At 38.8% G+C, this 18326-nt stretch overlaps 1 protein-coding gene across 2 annotated transcripts in view; it reads right to left on the reverse strand.

Annotated features, from left to right (window-relative positions):
* The window catches only part of SOHLH2 (spermatogenesis and oogenesis specific basic helix-loop-helix 2), a 75776-nt gene that overhangs the window by 41901 nt on the left and 15549 nt on the right, over window positions 1-18326 (reverse strand). Inside the window, exons 1-2 of one of the 2 annotated variants that reach the window (XM_058548012.1) lie at window positions 16045-16257; window positions 3388-3602 (exon numbers count right to left, since the gene is read on the reverse strand). In XM_058548012.1, coding sequence (XP_058403995.1) covers window positions 3388-3602; window positions 16045-16092 — 263 coding nt within the window. In that variant the 5' untranslated portion in view covers window positions 16093-16257. Of the gene's footprint in view, window positions 1-3387; window positions 3603-16044; window positions 16258-18326 lie in introns of those variants that run through there. The other variant, XM_058548011.1, reaches the window with a different exon arrangement.

Raw genomic sequence — 18326 nt, forward strand, 5'->3', positions numbered from 1 at the left:
AGACAGAACCACATTCTGCATTCCTTTCCTATTGCTGAACTGCCCTGAGCTCGTGAGAATCACAGAACTGTAAGAACTGTAGAGACATTTCACGGAATGGAAAATCACAATTTCAGACAGGATCCATACAATGTTGATGAGTTTAAAACATACTTTAATTTTCTGTATCTGCCTTTGGAAGATAAAGTGTCAGGATGTGTCTGAATTATCAAGTATCTGCCCTTTGAGCATGGCTCAATTTTGAGAACTGACTTAAGCCAGGAGTCAAATATCCCTGGAATTCTGGAGCCAACATCTTGAATCCAAGGCTATCTTAAAATGTTTTACCACTGGGTAGTGTTTGAGTTCATCTGGCTCAACAAAAATGTGTTCATGAAATGAAGCCAAGCTGGGGAGTACTATTAGGAATGTTAACCTATAACGGAGATGTGCTATAATTCTCGAGAATGTCAGTCTGTAAAGTATCAATATTTTTACGAATGATTAAAATTTATCAATAATTAACTCCAAGTTGAAAAACAGTTTTCCTATAAAAACAAATTTAAGAATCTTTTTAAGAAGGCTGCTTACATTTTATTCTAAAATAAGCTTGTTATTATAGCTACCAGGCTATACTTCATTCTTATTTTCAATACAAATCCATATATCTTAAGATATATAGATTTGTGATCATGTGTTCTAATACTGAAAATAAGTGTGGACACTTCTACTCTACAGTAAGTTGCTCACTCACTGGCAGGGCACATAAAGTGCCCAGAGAGAGAAAAGTAAGGTAAATAGTTGCACATTTTCCTAGACTTATCCAGATTTTGAGATATCACAAAACAATAACAAAGATCTAAGAGAAAAAAAAAATCTACAACACACAACAGAAGAAAAGCTGAACCAAGTCTCTTCATTTTGGTTTAGTCAATAAATGTTAGCCCAAACTCAAAGGATATAGTGCTTTAGGAAAGAAAGTTTAAATGCCTTATAAATGGGGCAGGATGTTTATAGGACATATAAAACTATAGGTTCAAAAATACAAACATATTCTACAAGGGTTTAAATAATTCATAAATCATAAACTCCTAACAGTTCTGAGGGCAAGAAAGGGAATTTCAGAGACATTTCTAGCCTCTGAGGCGAGCATCATGTAAGGCAAAGCTTCCACAAAGAAAGCTTTGTCCATTTTTCAGAGAGGAACACAAAAGCTAGAACTCGATTGTTTGCCCTAGAATGGCATTTCTCCCACTCATCCAGTCACTCACTCATACCTGCAGCAAGGTACTGAGCACAACAAATTATCCTTTTTTTCTTTTCAAACAAATGCTTTTACAGCAAAATAGTAGAACTACCATATGCATGTCTGTACACTTAGTACCTTCATCTACCCTCTTTTCCTTGCTAAGAAATCTTAAGCTTTATTATTCAGAGCAAAGAAAGCAGCAGTGGGGAGAATCCACAGGGGTGAGTATCAGACAGGAAGTTCTCTCCTTTAACCTCCTAGCTTTTAATTACTGTGACTAGACATGAAGCTTTTTCTTAAACAGAACTTTACTCTTATCCTGTTCAAAACGCAGCTTCAATAATGAGCAAATACAAAGCCTTTCCTACATTTGGAGAGGCACAGCTAGGACCCCACTCTTGGAATGAAGAGAGAGATCAGCCGCACTGATTTGTCTAGGACTCTTCCAACACCATATGTACGTTTAGTTCATCCTAAGTTTGGCAAATACTGAATCTCAGAGGTGGAAAAGAAGGGGCTTAAATACAGAGGCCAAATAATTACAGGCTTTTAGAAAGAACAGAAGGGAAAAGCAAAGAGTTCTAGTCTGAGTTTATGAAAACAAGCCATGTGGTCTCAGGCAAGTCACCTCAGCTTCAGTTTTCTAATCTGTCAAGTAGGGATGCTGAAACCCTGCTCTACCTCCCTCATAAAGCTGTTGTAAAAATTTAAAAATGTTATATAAGTGAGATATTATTACGAGCCCCTGACCAGGGGAACTCTATCTATAGGACTTTTTTTTAAAGGTATGTAATAAAATAGGCATATCTTCAGAAGGAGGACAGTTCACAACACATTTTGGAAGTGAAATCCACTTTGAGGTAGTTTGCCTGGTTTGTCTAGAGTTCATATTCCCAGTACAAAGCCAAAAGAAAGGCAGAAGACCAACTGTTCTAAGAAATCCCAGGAGCAGCGTCAGTCTGTCCATCTCTCCTTAACAATTAACTCCGCGGCTTTGGCTTCTTGTCATTCCAACCTTTCTTTTCCCCTAACAGAATATGCCTGCTCCTTTTTAGTCAGGGATCACAATATTGTCTCCGAACTTTCTCCTTTAATCTAGAAAGGTCTGTCCCATATTTATGAGAAGTCTTTACTATTCTAATATTATCTACTATTTTCTACACTTTCTCTATCAAGTCTTCTCATGGAAGGGAAACAAATTCGTTCTGTCCTAACCCTGTTTAGAAACATCCTAAATGGGTCAAAATCCTATGTAGTCAGGCAAGGAAGAACCTAACTCTCCCACCACTAGCCTCCAGATCTCCAGCGTGGAGTGGGTCAAACAGAAGCAGAACTTCTGTGGAGCTGCAACACAAAACGAGAATATTGGAGGTGGTATTGATCCGGACTCAACGGATCCAGAGAGCTTCAGGGCTCTTTCACATCTTAAAAGAGACACCTTCAGGGCCGGCCCCTGGCTTAGCGGTTAAGTGCGCGTGCTCCGCTACTAGCGGCCCGGGTTCGGATCCCGGGCGCACACTGACGCACCACTCCTCCAGCCATGCTGAGGTGGCGTCCCACATACAGCAACTGGACGGATGTGCAACTATGACATACAACTATCTACTGGGGCTTTGGGGAAAAAAAAAAAAGGAGGAGGATTGGCAATAGATGTTAGCTCAGAGCCAGTCTTCCTCAGCAAAAAGAGGAGGATTAGCATGGATGTTAGCTCAGGGCTGATCTTCCTCACAAAAAAAAAAAAAAAAAGAGAGAGACACCTTCAGTCCACAGCTAACATGACATGGAGCTCAAAGCGCACACTTGCTTTAGTATCTGCCATAACAATTAATGAACTCTGAAGAGATGTGCCATTTTAGCGACATTGTTATTAAAAAGTTGTACCTATGGGATTAAGGTAAGCACTATAGACCAAGTAAATGTCTACGAACAATGAATTCTTACATTCTTACCCACACCTATTACTTTTTAAGTTAAAATGATAATTCTTATAATAGCATGTTAAACTGGCAATAACAACATGTATGTAGATTCTGCCCATGAAAATGTCCCTCATCTTAAAAATTAAAGTAGAAATAGCATCATCTTTTAAGAATTTTTATAGAAATAGATTTTAATAAGAACTATTCTAAAGATATAGAGTCAAGGTGTTTGGAGTTTACCTAATTAGTTTGACAGTTTCCAGCTCCTCAGCAGTTGGTAAAGAAGTCATCTTCAGGAAAACCATGTCGAATGCACAGTCATTCAGAAGTGCCGCTGCCTTCTTCACATCACTAGTGGTGACGGTGACTTCTCCTGTATTTGAAAAGAATTTCTGTACAACATCAGCCAGGTACTGAACGGTGACATCTCCGACTAATAGGAGGTCTATTTTTGCCTGAAAGAGAAGGAAAAAAGTAGAAGTATCACATAATTAATATTTGGGCATAGGGAAAATGTCATGTATGAGAGGATAAAATAAATAAAAGTTACAAATAACACAATGACTGACTATATAGCTGGACTGGATGGTCAACTATAAGTACCTCGGGTGCAGAAACTATTAATTTCATGTCCTCAGTACCTAGGGCAGTGAATGGATCTGAAGGTCATGCTATTTTTAAAAGTTTTGCCTAGAAATACTATTCTACAGTGACTTTCCTGCAATTTCCTTCTCCTATCAACAATAGACAAGATTCTGATGGCCTAGTTTCCCATCTTCCATCCTGCTGGAAAATCTGTTTACTACTTAGAGAATCGAACTGGTGACTCTTTCAAACTATTTTTTTGACTCTCCCACCCTACTTTGATGAAACACACATTCATAGAACAGAGTAAGATCTAAATTCCTAAATCCTAAGAAACACTCAAATAAAGTCCTTTATTTGAATGGAATATACATGCTACTCAAATCCTAATATTAGGAACCAAAAAGCCTCTTTATTTCCATTTGGGGATATTTTCAAGCACACTCAATTAGGAAAAATATAATTTCTATCTTCATCTTCTATTTCTCTCTGTTTTATTCTCTATAGCTACTGAACACAATCCACTGAAAATGTCAAAGAATGGGGATTCCTGAATTAATGGAAACAGTCAGTAGACAGCTGGAAATGCCAGGCCATAGACAGCTCCACATGAGAAAACAGATTTTGGAGTTGACCAGAGTTGAAGCCAAAAGAAGTGAGTGAAGGGTTGGAAATACCTTTACAAAAAGAAAGGCAGCTCAACAAAGACACAACTCTGCAGGGCAGGGTGCTAGTGTAGGTGGCCCACCGTGGGGCTTCTCTCTCCCTCAACCTGGTTTCTCAAGGGTTGCTGGAAAGAACATGTGATGTGCAAGAAATCAGGAGAGTTTAAAGTAAGCAAAGCTTCTGCACTTCTCACTTCTATCTGCCTTCTAATTTTCTTCCTTCTTTTGTTTAAAAAAAAAAAAAAAAAAGTGAGTTTTTCTTTAGCCATCTCTCAGATCCTAATTTACTCCCCTCCCTGGAGGCAACCACTGTCAACAGTTTGGTTTATACTCTTTCAGATAATTTCTATGTCGAAATTATGTAAGTATAATACACACACACACACACACACACACACACACATATATAGCTTTTCTCATAAAAGGGATATTATATTTTTAAAAGTGAGTTGCTTTTCTCACTTAATACAACTTAACAATTCCTTGAAAATTCTGGTGACTGGGAACATTCTTTCTCATTTTCCAGGTTGTTTTGATTTATTCTCTTAAATATGCATTTCTATCATTTGTTGTGATCTGAAGTAGAAGGAGAATATGTGCTCATCTGTCATCTTGATCCAGTCTTCCACATTTATGATAACAATTTATTGAACCATTCTCCTAATGCTGGATTTTGATGTTATTACAATGCTGTGATCAACATCTTTGTAAATATATCTTTGTGCAAATACACATATATACTGGAGACAAAATTGTAAGATCGGATGGTAAGTTTTTGCTTCTGTTTTTCAACTTACTGCCAAATTGTTCTCACCAAAAGATACAAAAATTTATGTCCCCACCAGTAGTGTATGAGTACCCATTTCCTCAAATCCTTAATAAGACTGATTTATTTTTTTTTTCATTTTTGCCAATATGTGAGCAAAAAAACCCTCAATTTTCCTTTTCATTTGCATTTTTCGAATTAACAGTGAAGTTGAGTATCTTATTTTAGTGGCAATTTCCATTTCCATTTATTGCATACTCTATTTAGGATGCTTGCCTATTTATTACCTTTGTTCAACTTCCTTTTTGTTATTTAACTTCTTCTTGCTCTGCAGGAGTTTATATACATATTCTGGATATGAGTCACCTACTTTTTTCTAGTCTGTCATGACTTTTAACTTTGATTATAAGGTCTCTTGTCACAAACATGTGTTTCATATTTAGTAACAAATCTACCAACTGTTTCCTTTATGGCTTTCGTCAATTTTGTCCTGCTTTCAAAGCCATCTCTATTTATATTATTAAAATATGTTTTAATTGTGTATTCTAATATACTTTTATGGTGTTATTTTTTACACTTAGATTTTTATCCCATCTGGAATTTATTTGGTGATTAACATGATGTAGGTATCTAATTTCATCTTTTTCAAATGCAGAGCTAATTACCCCAATAGGATTATTGAATAATTATTGAATAGGCTAAACTTCTCTCAGTATTTTCAAATGCCATACATGTATATATATATATATATATATGTATGTTTTTCTGGGCTTCATTCTGATCCACTGATCTACTTGCCTGTTCCTGGTTAATACCACACTGTTTAATTACTAGCTCTTTATAGTATGTTTACATTTGATATAATATATGGTTACCTCCTTGATGTTTTTCAATTTGGTTCTTAGATATTTTCCCACAATTTCTCTTTCAATAGAATTTTAGCATCAGCTTGTCAAGTTCCATAGGGAACCCTGTTAAAATTTTGATTATGATTGCATTTATTTTAAAGATTAATTAGGGAATATCATTACTGTACTAAATCTCCCCATTAAGGACTCAGAGAATTCAGGCCTTTTATGATGTCCTTCAGTTTCATAGTTACCTTCACACAGATTCTGCATATGTCCTCATGTATTTATTGCTAGGTATTTCAAGATTTTGGAGTCATTGTGAAGGGGGTAGCTTTTCTCACAACATTTTCTGACTGATTATAGCTGACATAGAGAAATGCTAGTGATCTCTATATGAGGAATTTGCTTCAAGTACTTTATAGTACTCTCTATTTAGTTCCAATATGTTTTAGATGATTCTTCTGAATTTCCTAGGTAGATAATCATACTGTCTTCAAAAACGACATTTTTCTCCCTGTTTCCAGAATGTATGCCTTTTATTTATTGATCTTAAAGCATTGGCTAGAACATCCAAAACAATGCTGATAGCAGAAGTGACAGTGGGCATCCTTGCTTTGTTCCTGACTTTAGTGGGAATATTTCAAATGCTTTTACCACTAAATATGATATGGAAGGTTTCTGGTCAATACCCTTTATCAAGTTAAAGAAGTTTCTTTCTATTTGGAAGCCAAGAATTTTAAATCAGAAATGGGTGCTGAAATTTACCAAATGCCTTTACACCATGATCATATTATTTTTTTTCTCCTTTTATCTGTTAGGTAATGAATTACATTAATAGATTTCCTAATGTCAAGCCATCATTGCATTACTGGTATAAACCTACATACAGTGTAGGTTTAGATTCAATTCATTCATTTTATTTTAGATTTTTGCATCTTATGTTCATAAGTGAAACTGGATTTTGTTGTATTGTATTATCTGTTTGGGTATCAGGGTTATGATGCCAGCCTTGAAGAATGAAATAGAAAGCGTCAATATTATTCTATGGTCTTGAATATTTCATAAAACATAGAAATTATCTGCTTCTAGGGGTTTAGGTAAAACATGTCTGTGAAATCTGGGCCCGAAGCCGTTCAAAGAAGTGGTTTTAGACTACCTTTTACAACTCCTAGTGATTAACTAGTAAATTTAAGTTTTCTATTTTCCCTAAAGTGAATTTTGTTCATATATATTTTTAAAAATCCATTACATCTCTTTTCAAATGTATTAATTTTTAAATGTAAATAATATTTATTATTTGCTTTGAGTTCATCTTTTTTCCTAACTAGAGATTAATATGTTAATTAAATTTTTTCTATCTTCTTTTTCTAGTAATGCTTTATTAAAGACTACAGAACTGTGTCCAATATAGTAACCAAATGTGGCTATTTAAAGTTATGTTTAACTAAAATTAAACAAAGTTTGAAATTCAGTTCAGTTACACTAGCCACATTTCAAGTGCTCAATATCCATATATGGCAAGTGGCTACCATCTCAGGCAGCAAAATTATAGAACATTTTCATCGTTGCAGAAAGTTCTATTGGACAACACAGCCCTCCAAGTGGTACTTTGTTGTACCCTACAGATTTTGATATATATCGCATTCATGGTCATTCATTGCTCATTTGTAATTTTTTATATTTCCATTTTAACCAAAGAATTATATTAAACATCTATATAAAGATGTTTTTAATTTTCAAGAGGATAGTGTTTTTGGTTTTGATTATTTTTTTGGCTATTGACTAGTTGCTCATTTCTTATTTTAGTGCACTGTCAACAGTGGATACCCTACGTGACTTCTACATTATAGAATTTGTTGATATTTTCTTTGTGGCCTGACACATAGTCAATTTTTGTTAATGTTCCATGGATTTTAAAAATAATGTTATTTTCTGTTGGGCATATATTTTCCACATATCATTTAAATTGAACTTGCTCATTGCTTTCTTGCTTATTTTGGGTCTACTTGATCTTTCAGTTTATGAGACAGATGTGTCAAAATCTTCCCTAATTATGGTTTGTCAAATTATCAATTTCTCTAACTATAGACTCTATTTCTAATCATGGGTTAGGTACATAAAGCTTCATAATAATTATACATATTCATATAAATATATAATATTTAAATATACTATATAATCTACATTTCTATAGTATATATTAAATATAAAAATTCATATATTGATAATTATATATAGATAAAACAATATATATGTATTAAATATACCTCTTTGTCCTTTTTAATGCTTTTCATCTGAAATTTTATTTTTTTCTGATATACAGCACTTAGTTTTCTATATCCCTTTATTTTGAGCCTTTTTATATCGTTTTGATTTTGTGTGAATTTTGTAAATTGCATACATTTGAATTTTTAGTTTTTTTTCACAATCTGAGATTTCAGTTTTTAATATAGGAATTTAAGTAATTAATTACATTAATGGTATTAATTAGTGTCATGTAATTAATATTAACTGTGAAACATTTACAACTTAATGTGAAACAGTCTTATTCTTTTGTTATTTCAAGTTTCCCATTTACTATCATTTTGTTTCTTTTTTCCCATACCTTCTTGTTATGCTGATCAAATTTTCCTTTTTCTCTCCTGATGCTCCTACAATACTTTGGAAGTTAAACGTCTTATTTCTGGTGTTTAAGTGGCATTAGGGCTCACAATTCAGTGCTAATTTTACCCGGTAAATACTTTTACTATCAAAATTTCTTTGTCTCTGAACTTTGAAGATATCGGGCCATTTCTTCAAGAGCATCCAGAGTTGCTATGAAAAGAATAAGCCACTTTGTTTCCCTTTTGGTACTTTTCTCTTATGCCGTGGGTGCTGATAGTTTTCTACGGTGTGTCTAGGTATGGATCTTATTCATCCTATTTGGCACTCAGTGGATCTTTGGCTCTGGAAATTTCCTTCTTTTATTTCTTTGATTATTTCCTCCTCTCCATTGTCTTTCTCTCTCCTTGGAAATCTCTATTCTATTAGATGCTAGACACCCTAGATTGATATTGATCCTTCATGTCTCAACTTCTGAGAGACTTCCTTATTTTTCATATCCCCAGCTCAGTCTTCAGTCCTTCTAAAGATTTTTACAATTTCAGTTAATTTAATGTGAATTGCTCATTTCTAAAATTTTTTTCTTTTTGGTAATTTTTCATAACCCACTATTTTTAGGATGTGATACCCTGAGGATAAAAATTAGAATTTTAAAAGTTTTTTTCTATCCTCTTAATAATCTGTCTCTGGAACGGTTGTGTCTAGTGTCTGTGCATTTGTGTCTGGTTCTGCTAATGGCCGGCGATACCTTGGGTATCCAAACATAAACATGAATCGAGGACGCAGTCGATGTGTATAAGCAGTCTCCCCCGCAGCTGGGGTGGCCTGTTTCCCCAATGGCTGCTTCCTTAAAGGGACAACTGACTCTGAGCTTGGTGTAAGTGGGTGGGACAGTGGAAGTGAAGGCTGGAGAGCAAAGAGGCTGGGACCAGCTATTTGTCAAAAAAGGAATCTACTCTGAAAACTAAGCAATTGAGTTTATTTCCCTCCTGGGCAGAGCTGCCTTTCCTTTAATCCTTATCAGTTATAGAGGTCCCCCATATAGTTCATTTTCTTTGGAAAGAGCAGTTCCTGAGTTTTATCCTGGGATTAAAAGCACCGTAGCTCCGGTTGTAGTAGGAGTGAGCTGGGAGAGTCCAAGGGGTAAAGGAATCCAGGGGCCCACCTGGCCCAGGTGTTCTGCATACAGCTAACTCATCATCAGGTGAGCACCCTCTGATCCACTTGCATCTTTGTTTCTGTTACCCTTCAGCCTGGACTATCACTAGAATTGTTTTACCTCTGCATTTCTTCTCTTCTCCATGTCTTTTAAACTGTGGTTTTTCTACTTTTGTTTTAGTGGCAATTTGATCCCACCTGCTTTCTAAATTTTAAGTTTTCCTGTGGATTTTTTTTTAATGTTCAGAGAGCAGCTGCTTTGTTCAGACCAAGAGTCCATTAAGGACTATGCATTGCATTTGTTGTTATGTCTCCTTGGACTTTTAATTTGGAATCCCCCCACCTTTCTTCCCATGATATTTACTTTCTGCAGGTATCAGCACATTTTTAAGTATTTCCTGCTCTGGAGTCTAGGGTGGATGGGGAAGTTGATGTGTGTGCTCAATTCACCATTACGAGCCAATCTCACGCATCTGCTCCACCCTATTTTAAACAGGATGAAAATCCAAACTCCTTAGCATGGGCTTTCACAGCCTAATATCAACCCACATCACCAGTCTTACTTCCCTCAAATACCTTGTGTTCTAAGAAGACACTATAACCCTTTCAAATGTGCTTTGAAATTTGGAATTTCTACAGTCAAGAGTATCAGGACCCTTCAAGAGTATTCCTTTTCATTTTATAAACATTCCTCATTTCCAACAGCCACCGTGATGCTTTTGAGTGCAGACTGTTTGTGAATCTCCACCACAGCACAGGATTTCTTCCATACGGATATCTTCCCTTGGGAACCAAATGCCAAGCACTGAAACAGTCATCAACAAGTGGTCATAAAAGGAGTGATTTTAGTGTTTTGAATTAACCTGGTAAATTGAAGCAAACTATGAATGTCCCAAAAGAACCTATCTGCTAGAGATAAGGTAACCACATGATTTACCTTCCAAATTGAGACACTTTTGAGAATGAAAGGGGGTGTTATTAATAATTACACAAAAATAACATGTGTAAACCAGAGTGTCCTGGGCTATGAATAACTCGTAAAACTTTCTATTAGATTGCTTTAGGTAATATGGACATTTTAACTATTTTCATTCTTCCAATCCATGAGCATAGAATATCTTTCCATTTCTTTATGTCTTCTTCGATTTCTTTCAATAATGTCTTATAGTTTTCGGTGTATAGGCCTTTCACTTCTTTGGTTAAATTTATTCCTGTGTATTTTATTCTTTTTGTTGTGATCGTAAATAGGATTTTATTCTTGAGCTCTCTTTCTTTTAGTTCACTATTAGTGTATAGAAATGCAACTGATTTTTGTATGTTGATTTTGTACCTTGCAACTTTGTTGTAGTTGTTGCTTATTTCTAATAGTTTTGTTGGATTATTTAGGGTTTTCTATATATAGATCATGTCATCTGCAACCAGTGTGAGTCTTACTTCTTCCTTTCCAATTTGCATCCCTTTTATTTCTTTTTCTTACCTAAGCGCTCTGGCCCAAACTTCCAGTACTATTTTGAATAAGAGTGGCGAGAGTGGGCACCCTTGCCTTGTTCTTGTTCTCAGATTCAATGCAATCCCAATCAGAATCCCAATGACATTCTTCATGGAAACAGAACAAAGAATGCTAAAATTTATAAGGAACAACAAAAGACTGCGAATAGCCAAGCAATCCTGAGAAAAAAGAACAAAGCTGGAGGCATCACAATCCCTGACTTCAAAATATACTACAAAGCTATAGTAACCAAAATAGCGTAGTACTGGCAGAAAACCAGACACACAGATCAATGGAACAGAACTGAAAGTCCAGAAATAAAACCACACCTCTGTGGACAGTTTATCTTCAACAAAGGAGCCGCGAACATACAATGGAGAAAGGAAAGTCTCTTTAATAAATGGTGTTGGGAAAACTGGACAGCCACGCGCAAAAGAATGAAAGCAGACCACTATCTTCACCATACACAAAAATTAACTCAAAATGGTTTAAAGACTTGAATGTAAGACCTGAAACCATAAAACTCATAGAAGAAAATATAAGCAGTACACTCTTTGACATCGGTCTTAGCAGCATCTTTTCGAATACCATGTCTATTCAGGCAAGGGAAACAAAAGAAAAAATAAACAAATGAGACATCAGACTAAAAAGCTTCTGCACAGCAAAGGAAACTCTGAACAAAACGAAAAGACAACCCACCAACTGGGAGAAAATATTTGCAAATCATCTATCTGACAAAGGGTTAATTTCCAAAATATATAAACAACTCATACAACTCAACAACAAAAAAACGAACAAGCTGATCAAAAAATGGGCAGGGGCTATGAACAGACATTTTTTCAAAGAAGATATACAGATGGCCAAGAGGCACATGAAAAGATGTTCAACATCACTAATTACTATGAAAATGCAAACCAAAACTACAATGAGGTATCTATCACCTTACACCTGTTAGAATGGCCATAATTACCAAGACAAAAAATAACAAATGTTGGAGAGGATGTATGGAAAAAACAGTATGAAGATTTCTCAAAAAATTAAAAATAGAAATACTATACCACCCAGCTATCCCACTAATGAGTATTTATCCAAAGAACAGGAAATCAACAATTCAAAGAGATTTATGCACCCCTATGTTCACTGCAGCATTATTCGCAATAGCCACGATGTAGAAGCAACCCAAGTGCCCTGCTATGGATGAATGGATAAAGAAGATGTGGTATATATACACGATGGAATGCTCCCCAGCCATAAAAAGAAAGACAAAATCATGCCATTTGTGACAACATGGATGGACCTTGAGGGTATGATGTTAAGTGAAATAAGCCAGACAGAAAAAGACAAACACTGTGTGATTTCACTCATATGTGGGAGATAAACACATGGATAAGGAGAGCAGATTAGTGGCTACCAGAGGGGAAGGGGATGGGGGAAGGGCGAAAGGCGTAAAGGGGCACACATGTATGATGATCAATAAAAACTAGACTATTGGTGGTAAACACGATGCAGTCTATACAGAAACTGATGAATAATAACATACACCTGAAATTTCCACAATGTTATAAGCCAATACGACGTCAATAAAATAATTTAAAAAAAACCTATTAGAAAGGTTTCTTTTTCCTTTAAAACATCCTGCCACTTTATGCATCTGCTTAAATATGCTTGATATCTATTTGTTCTCTCCATGGATATTTATTGAGCCCCTACTACAGGGCAGACGCTGCACTGGGAACACAGGTGATCAAATAGACAGGGTCCCTGCACTCATGGGGCTTACATTCTAGTAGTCTTTTTTCCTGCTGATAAGAAAGGATGGTTTTCAATCCTTGGAACACAGGAAGAATAGTGTATGAGCCTCAGTTCTACCAAAGCTGTTACTGATCCTTTGTTAACAGCCTGATGTAGTGGGAAGAGGGCAAAGCCTCTGGAGGCACATAGACCAGGGTCTGTTGACCAGTTCAGCCACTTACTAGCAGCTCTGAGTGAGATGCTTATGTGATCCTCATCTAAGGGATAATAATACATCACAAGACTGCTCTACAGAGAAATGTTGGTACAGTGCCCTCTAGGTGGTATTTACCGCTATGTTTTCTCAACTAATACCGAACCTGAGCACAAAGAACACAGAAAACATCACATCAATCTGATGGGGAACAGGGAGGGGAGAGGCAGAACGATAGGGGAAAATGTGTCCACGCTAGCCAGTGAAAACAGCCCGAAATCAAACTGCTCTCTGCATAACTTAAGCCACGGGAACAGAGCCAACCAAGGAGCAAAGGTAGGTCTTGAACAACAGACATCAGCTGCTAACTCGAACCCCTGTCCTAGCTCGCCCCGGTGCTTCTGACTGCAGTATTCCACTCAGAGCCTCAGTTCCCAATTTCGCCAGAATCTCTCAGCTAGTCTTGTGGAGAAAAGTCGGGAGCGAGCTGTGAAGGTCAGAACACGGGGACTGGGGAGTGGAAGACATCTGAGAGGAGGTGGGAAGGAGATCCAGAAGGGATGAGGAGGCACAGCACCACTACCCGCCTGTTCTGCGTAGGAGTTTACACTTTTGCAGAGTGCCTTGCACCACAACTCAGGGGGCATGAAATCAAGCAGCTCTGGAAAGAACTGATTTGCTCCCTTCCCAGGGCTTCCTCCCCTGCCTTACAAAATCAGTGCCATCACACACTTGGAATGTTAATAATCAGCCAAATCACAACATTGCCCTAGTCCACTGTCCCAGGGTAACCCAAATTAAATGAATAGCTTCTAATCAACTCAAATCTGAATATTTATTCAGTTAAAAATATCTTGTTGATGGTGTAATATGAACACAGGTGATGAGAAGGATCCACTGATAAGAATAATAAAAGGAAAATGAATAAACATTCTATTTACATTCTGCTTTGGAAAACTGCCTTTTGGTGCATCTAAGATTTTCACCTGTGAGCACCACAACTTGAACCGATTCCAATTTCATTTGGCAGAAAATTTTTCTGAATTGCTTACCGCAATTTTTTTTTTTTTTTTTTTTTACACAAAAGCAATACATATTCATTGGGAAAGACTGGAAAATTCAAAAAAGCCTACAGGAAAAATAAAAAGCATCTGTAACTCCACAGCTCAGGGATAAACACTACTAACACCTTGGTGTAGCTCTTCTAAGTGTGGGCAGTTTTTATAATTGGACATCAGAGTCACCAACGCTCTTCACCCACCCCGATTTCTGAGATCACAGTGACACGCAGGGGGCTCTGGTCTCCAAGATTTTTACAACACTGGATTTCTATTCGCAATCTGTGGCTGGCTAAACCCTTAATTAGTAACAGCAGGTGCTGGAGTGCTTCAAGTAAATCACTCCTACACTTTAGTGAGTTGTTATTTATGTCACTCTTATCACCGGCAGCAGGGCTGACAATCAGCAGCAGCTGCAGAGGCTGACTCGCTCACAGGGCAATCGTCGGCCTCCGGTTTCCCCCGAGTCCAGGGATTTAAACAGCCCTATCTGGAGAAACTGAGCAAGCTGCTCTTCAAATGCAAACAAAAGGTTCCGCTGGGGCTTCAGGCTTTCTTGAGGGTAGGAAACCACAATTATTCACGTACCACTAGATAATCAAATATTTTATTCAGAGTCCCATTTTGTGCAGCTTTGCCTAATCCTGCACCATAAAATACTATTTTCCTTTGAGTTTAAACAGGTGCCTCCATTTTGAAATAATTAAGAAAACCTATTAAACTGGTTTAGGGTCAAAGTGGTAATAATTCCATTTCAGAAAACCTGTTCTTAAGGAGTGAGGAGATTTAAGTATGCAGAACCTTCTAAGGGGTAATAAAACTTCACGCGGCCCAAAAGGTTTCCCTCTCATATTTATCTATCAAGATACGTGAAATACCGAAGAAAGCCAACACCAGCTTGCCTTGCTTTCTGGGGTGGGTGAGGTTTTGTTTATGCTTTCTTCCCAGTGGGCTAATAATAGTCTTTCATTTTTATCTAAAACAGTCACAAAAATGATTGTGTGCTTCTGCAAAGGGGATGATAAATCAGATGCTTGCACAAGAGGCCAGTGGGCTTTCTGAGTTCCATGGAGGGTGGGAGGATCTGTGAAGGGAGCAGGCGCCTTTTCCTGCTTACAGCTTTGGTTTCCAGGCACAACTGCCTGTTGGGGTGTGAGCCTGAGGAAGGTCATGCAACGACACTTTGGGGACGCCAGGCCGGTAAACAAACTGCAAAAAGCATGCTAAGCTGTGCAGAGACAAGAACGCCAAAGACAAACTTTCCTATGTTAAATAAACTATCCTATATTCAAATTAAAACCAAAATTTTCGTCATTCACCTTTTGTCTGGCCACCAACCCCAAATACCTACTAAGTTTTGGTCCTAGGTAACTATAAATGGTCATAAGCTTGAAAAATTATTTTAAGTTTGGCAAGAGTCAAGAGCTAGAGAGGGGTTTCTTTGTACATCAGTTCAGTCCACTTTCCTCCTTCGGCCTCCTTTCCTGGGGTGATTCAGCCCGGTCCCCAACCTCGAGGAGGGCAGGGGCCCAGCGAGGGGCTCCAGGACCGACAGCCGGGACAGCCTCGGAAGCCGTCTTCACTTCCCCGCCCCGAGGCACGGCCCAGTGCTCGCTCCCGCCCTGGCAGCGGCCCTCCCTGCCGCCGCCCTCCTGGGTTGTCCCCTGAACGAGAGATGCCTGCGCCCAGCTGTGCGGGCCCCGGGGGTCCACCCGCACCCAGGGCCCGCGCGCGGCTATCAACGCAGCTGCCTCCCCTTCCTCGTCCTCCGCCTCTTACCTGGCCAGAGATTTGGCCGCGCTCATGGCCCATAATTGAGGCCGCCATGGCTCGTTGTCCACGTGCCGGGTCCTGGGGCAGCCTCCCCGCAGGAGGAGCTCGGCAAACCCGCGGCGTCCAGGCCCGCCTGCCCGCGCTAATGGCTCGGGGCCGCAGCTGCAGGCGCGCACGCCCCCGGCCCGCCCTTAAAGTGGCCCCGCTGCCTGCCTGGGCACCCGGCGGAGAAGCAGATTGCTCTCAGGCGGTCCTGGAGGACCTGGGCTGGCGGGGGAGGGCTGCCGGGCGTGGGTGTGTGGGGGGTTGGGGAGCGGGGGGGGGGGGGGAGCGGGGGGGGGGGAGGCTGCCGGCGAGGGGCTGCCCGAGGTGCCCTGGAGGGCCTTAGGGGACCCTGTCATTGGCACGCTGCCCACCCAAAGTTCCATCCCCCATTCCCTGGGCGATCACGGGCACCAGGCCTCAGGTGGAACTGCCACTGTCTCCCCTGGAGAAAGGGGAAGCACTACCCCGCTTCAGCCTGGTCTAAAAATCTTAAGAGTGTCTTAAGAGAAATCTTTCAAGTTTGAATATTAGGAATTAACAGACTATTTCTTTTTCCTAGACAAATGTATGTAGAGGCTAGGTAAGGCAAATGACGTTATGGTGCTTTCTTTCCAAACTACCAAGAAATTAAAAATTTTAGAAGCATTTCACTTTGTCCTCTGATTCAACAAATATTGTCCCCCTTTTCTCAACTGAGAAAGTGAGGCAATAAAGTCTTCTGATGGCTGCTGCTATGTAACCCGATTTGTTCAGCCTTCTCTAGACGTTTTATTGAGACCTATTGAATGCCAGGGCCTATGGGGGTCCTTCCTCTTGTCATCTTTACTACTGTTCCTGATTTTTCCATTGCAAGAAGTTGGGCAGGGAGCAGGAGGGAGAGGAAGGTATCTGACAGTGTTTGGCACTTTGGATTTGCCTAGACACTTGATCTCACTTGAACATATAATACAAGCATGCTCTCCTTGAACCACCAGTACCCCTGACCTCTGGGCAAGCCTCCTGTTTCCTGAGCAGGTGGTGATGTGTCCTGGGGGCCTGATTTAGATCATGAGAGCATGCAAAAATACTATGGTGGTTCTCTGTGATTTTGATGGGAAGAAAAGGTGCAGATAAATTTCTGATGGGATCATTCTGCATTATTTTTGGAAGTAAATGTACATGTTTTAATAGATATGAATTTTAGCTCTTTATTGCTTTTCCAATTAATCAATTGGAATTAATCAATTAATACTGAGTATCTAGATAAATGTCTGTGAGGCCATTAGTTTGCTCACCAATATAGGACAAAGGTGAAGTCATGCCCAGGCACATGGTGGGGTGTGAATTGAGGCAGCTTTGTGGATTTCCCCCCATATGGTAATCAGGTTTGCATTGCTCCAGAGGTCTAGATTAGCAAGACTGATGCTAATAGTGACAAAGATGTTGTTGAAACTGATACATACTCATTGCTTTTAAATTTGAGTGGACAGTGCCCCTAAGTTTATGTGAGAGGAAATAATCATTCCGGTGTTGGAGGAAGCAAAAAAGATAATAAATAATAAATCTTGAGCCAGCCCTGATGGCCTAGTGGTTCAAGTTCAATGCTCACCACTTCAGCGGCCTGGGTTCACTGCCCAGTCATGGAGCCACACCACCCCTCTGTCAGTAGCCATGCCTTGGGTGCGACTCACATAAAAGAACTAGAAGGACTTACAACTAGGATATACAACCATGCGCTGGGGCTTTGGAGAGGAGGAAAAAAAGAGGAAGATTGGCAATAGATGTTAGCTCGGAGCAAATCTTTCCCTGCAAAAAAAAAAACAGAAGAAGAAGAAAATAAACCTCTTCTGTATCAAGAATATAAGACTCCAAGCTTCATAGGAGTAAAATTAAGTATTTAATAGTTTCCAATCTCCTAAAAGAAAGCATACTTTATAAATGAACAGGCATCTACTATAAAACAAGGACTCTCACTAGAGGTAATTTTGCTCCCCAAGAGACATTTGCCAATGTCTGGAGACACTTTTTGGTCGTCACAACTGGCATCTAGTGGGTAGAGGTCAGGGATGTTGGTAAACATCCTACAATGCACAGAACAGCCTCCTACAACAGAGAATTATCTGGTCCAAAATGTCATTTGTGCTGAGGCTGAGAAATTCTACTACAAACCTTCTGAATTATAACACAGAATGTAAAAATTTAATTTCTTTGTCACCTTTAACATTTTTGAATCATACTCACTATATTATTGGCTACAAATGGGA

Source organism: Diceros bicornis, chromosome 9, assembly GCF_020826845.1.
Source record: "Diceros bicornis minor isolate mBicDic1 chromosome 9, mDicBic1.mat.cur, whole genome shotgun sequence".
Lineage (NCBI taxonomy): Eukaryota > Metazoa > Chordata > Mammalia > Perissodactyla > Rhinocerotidae > Diceros > Diceros bicornis.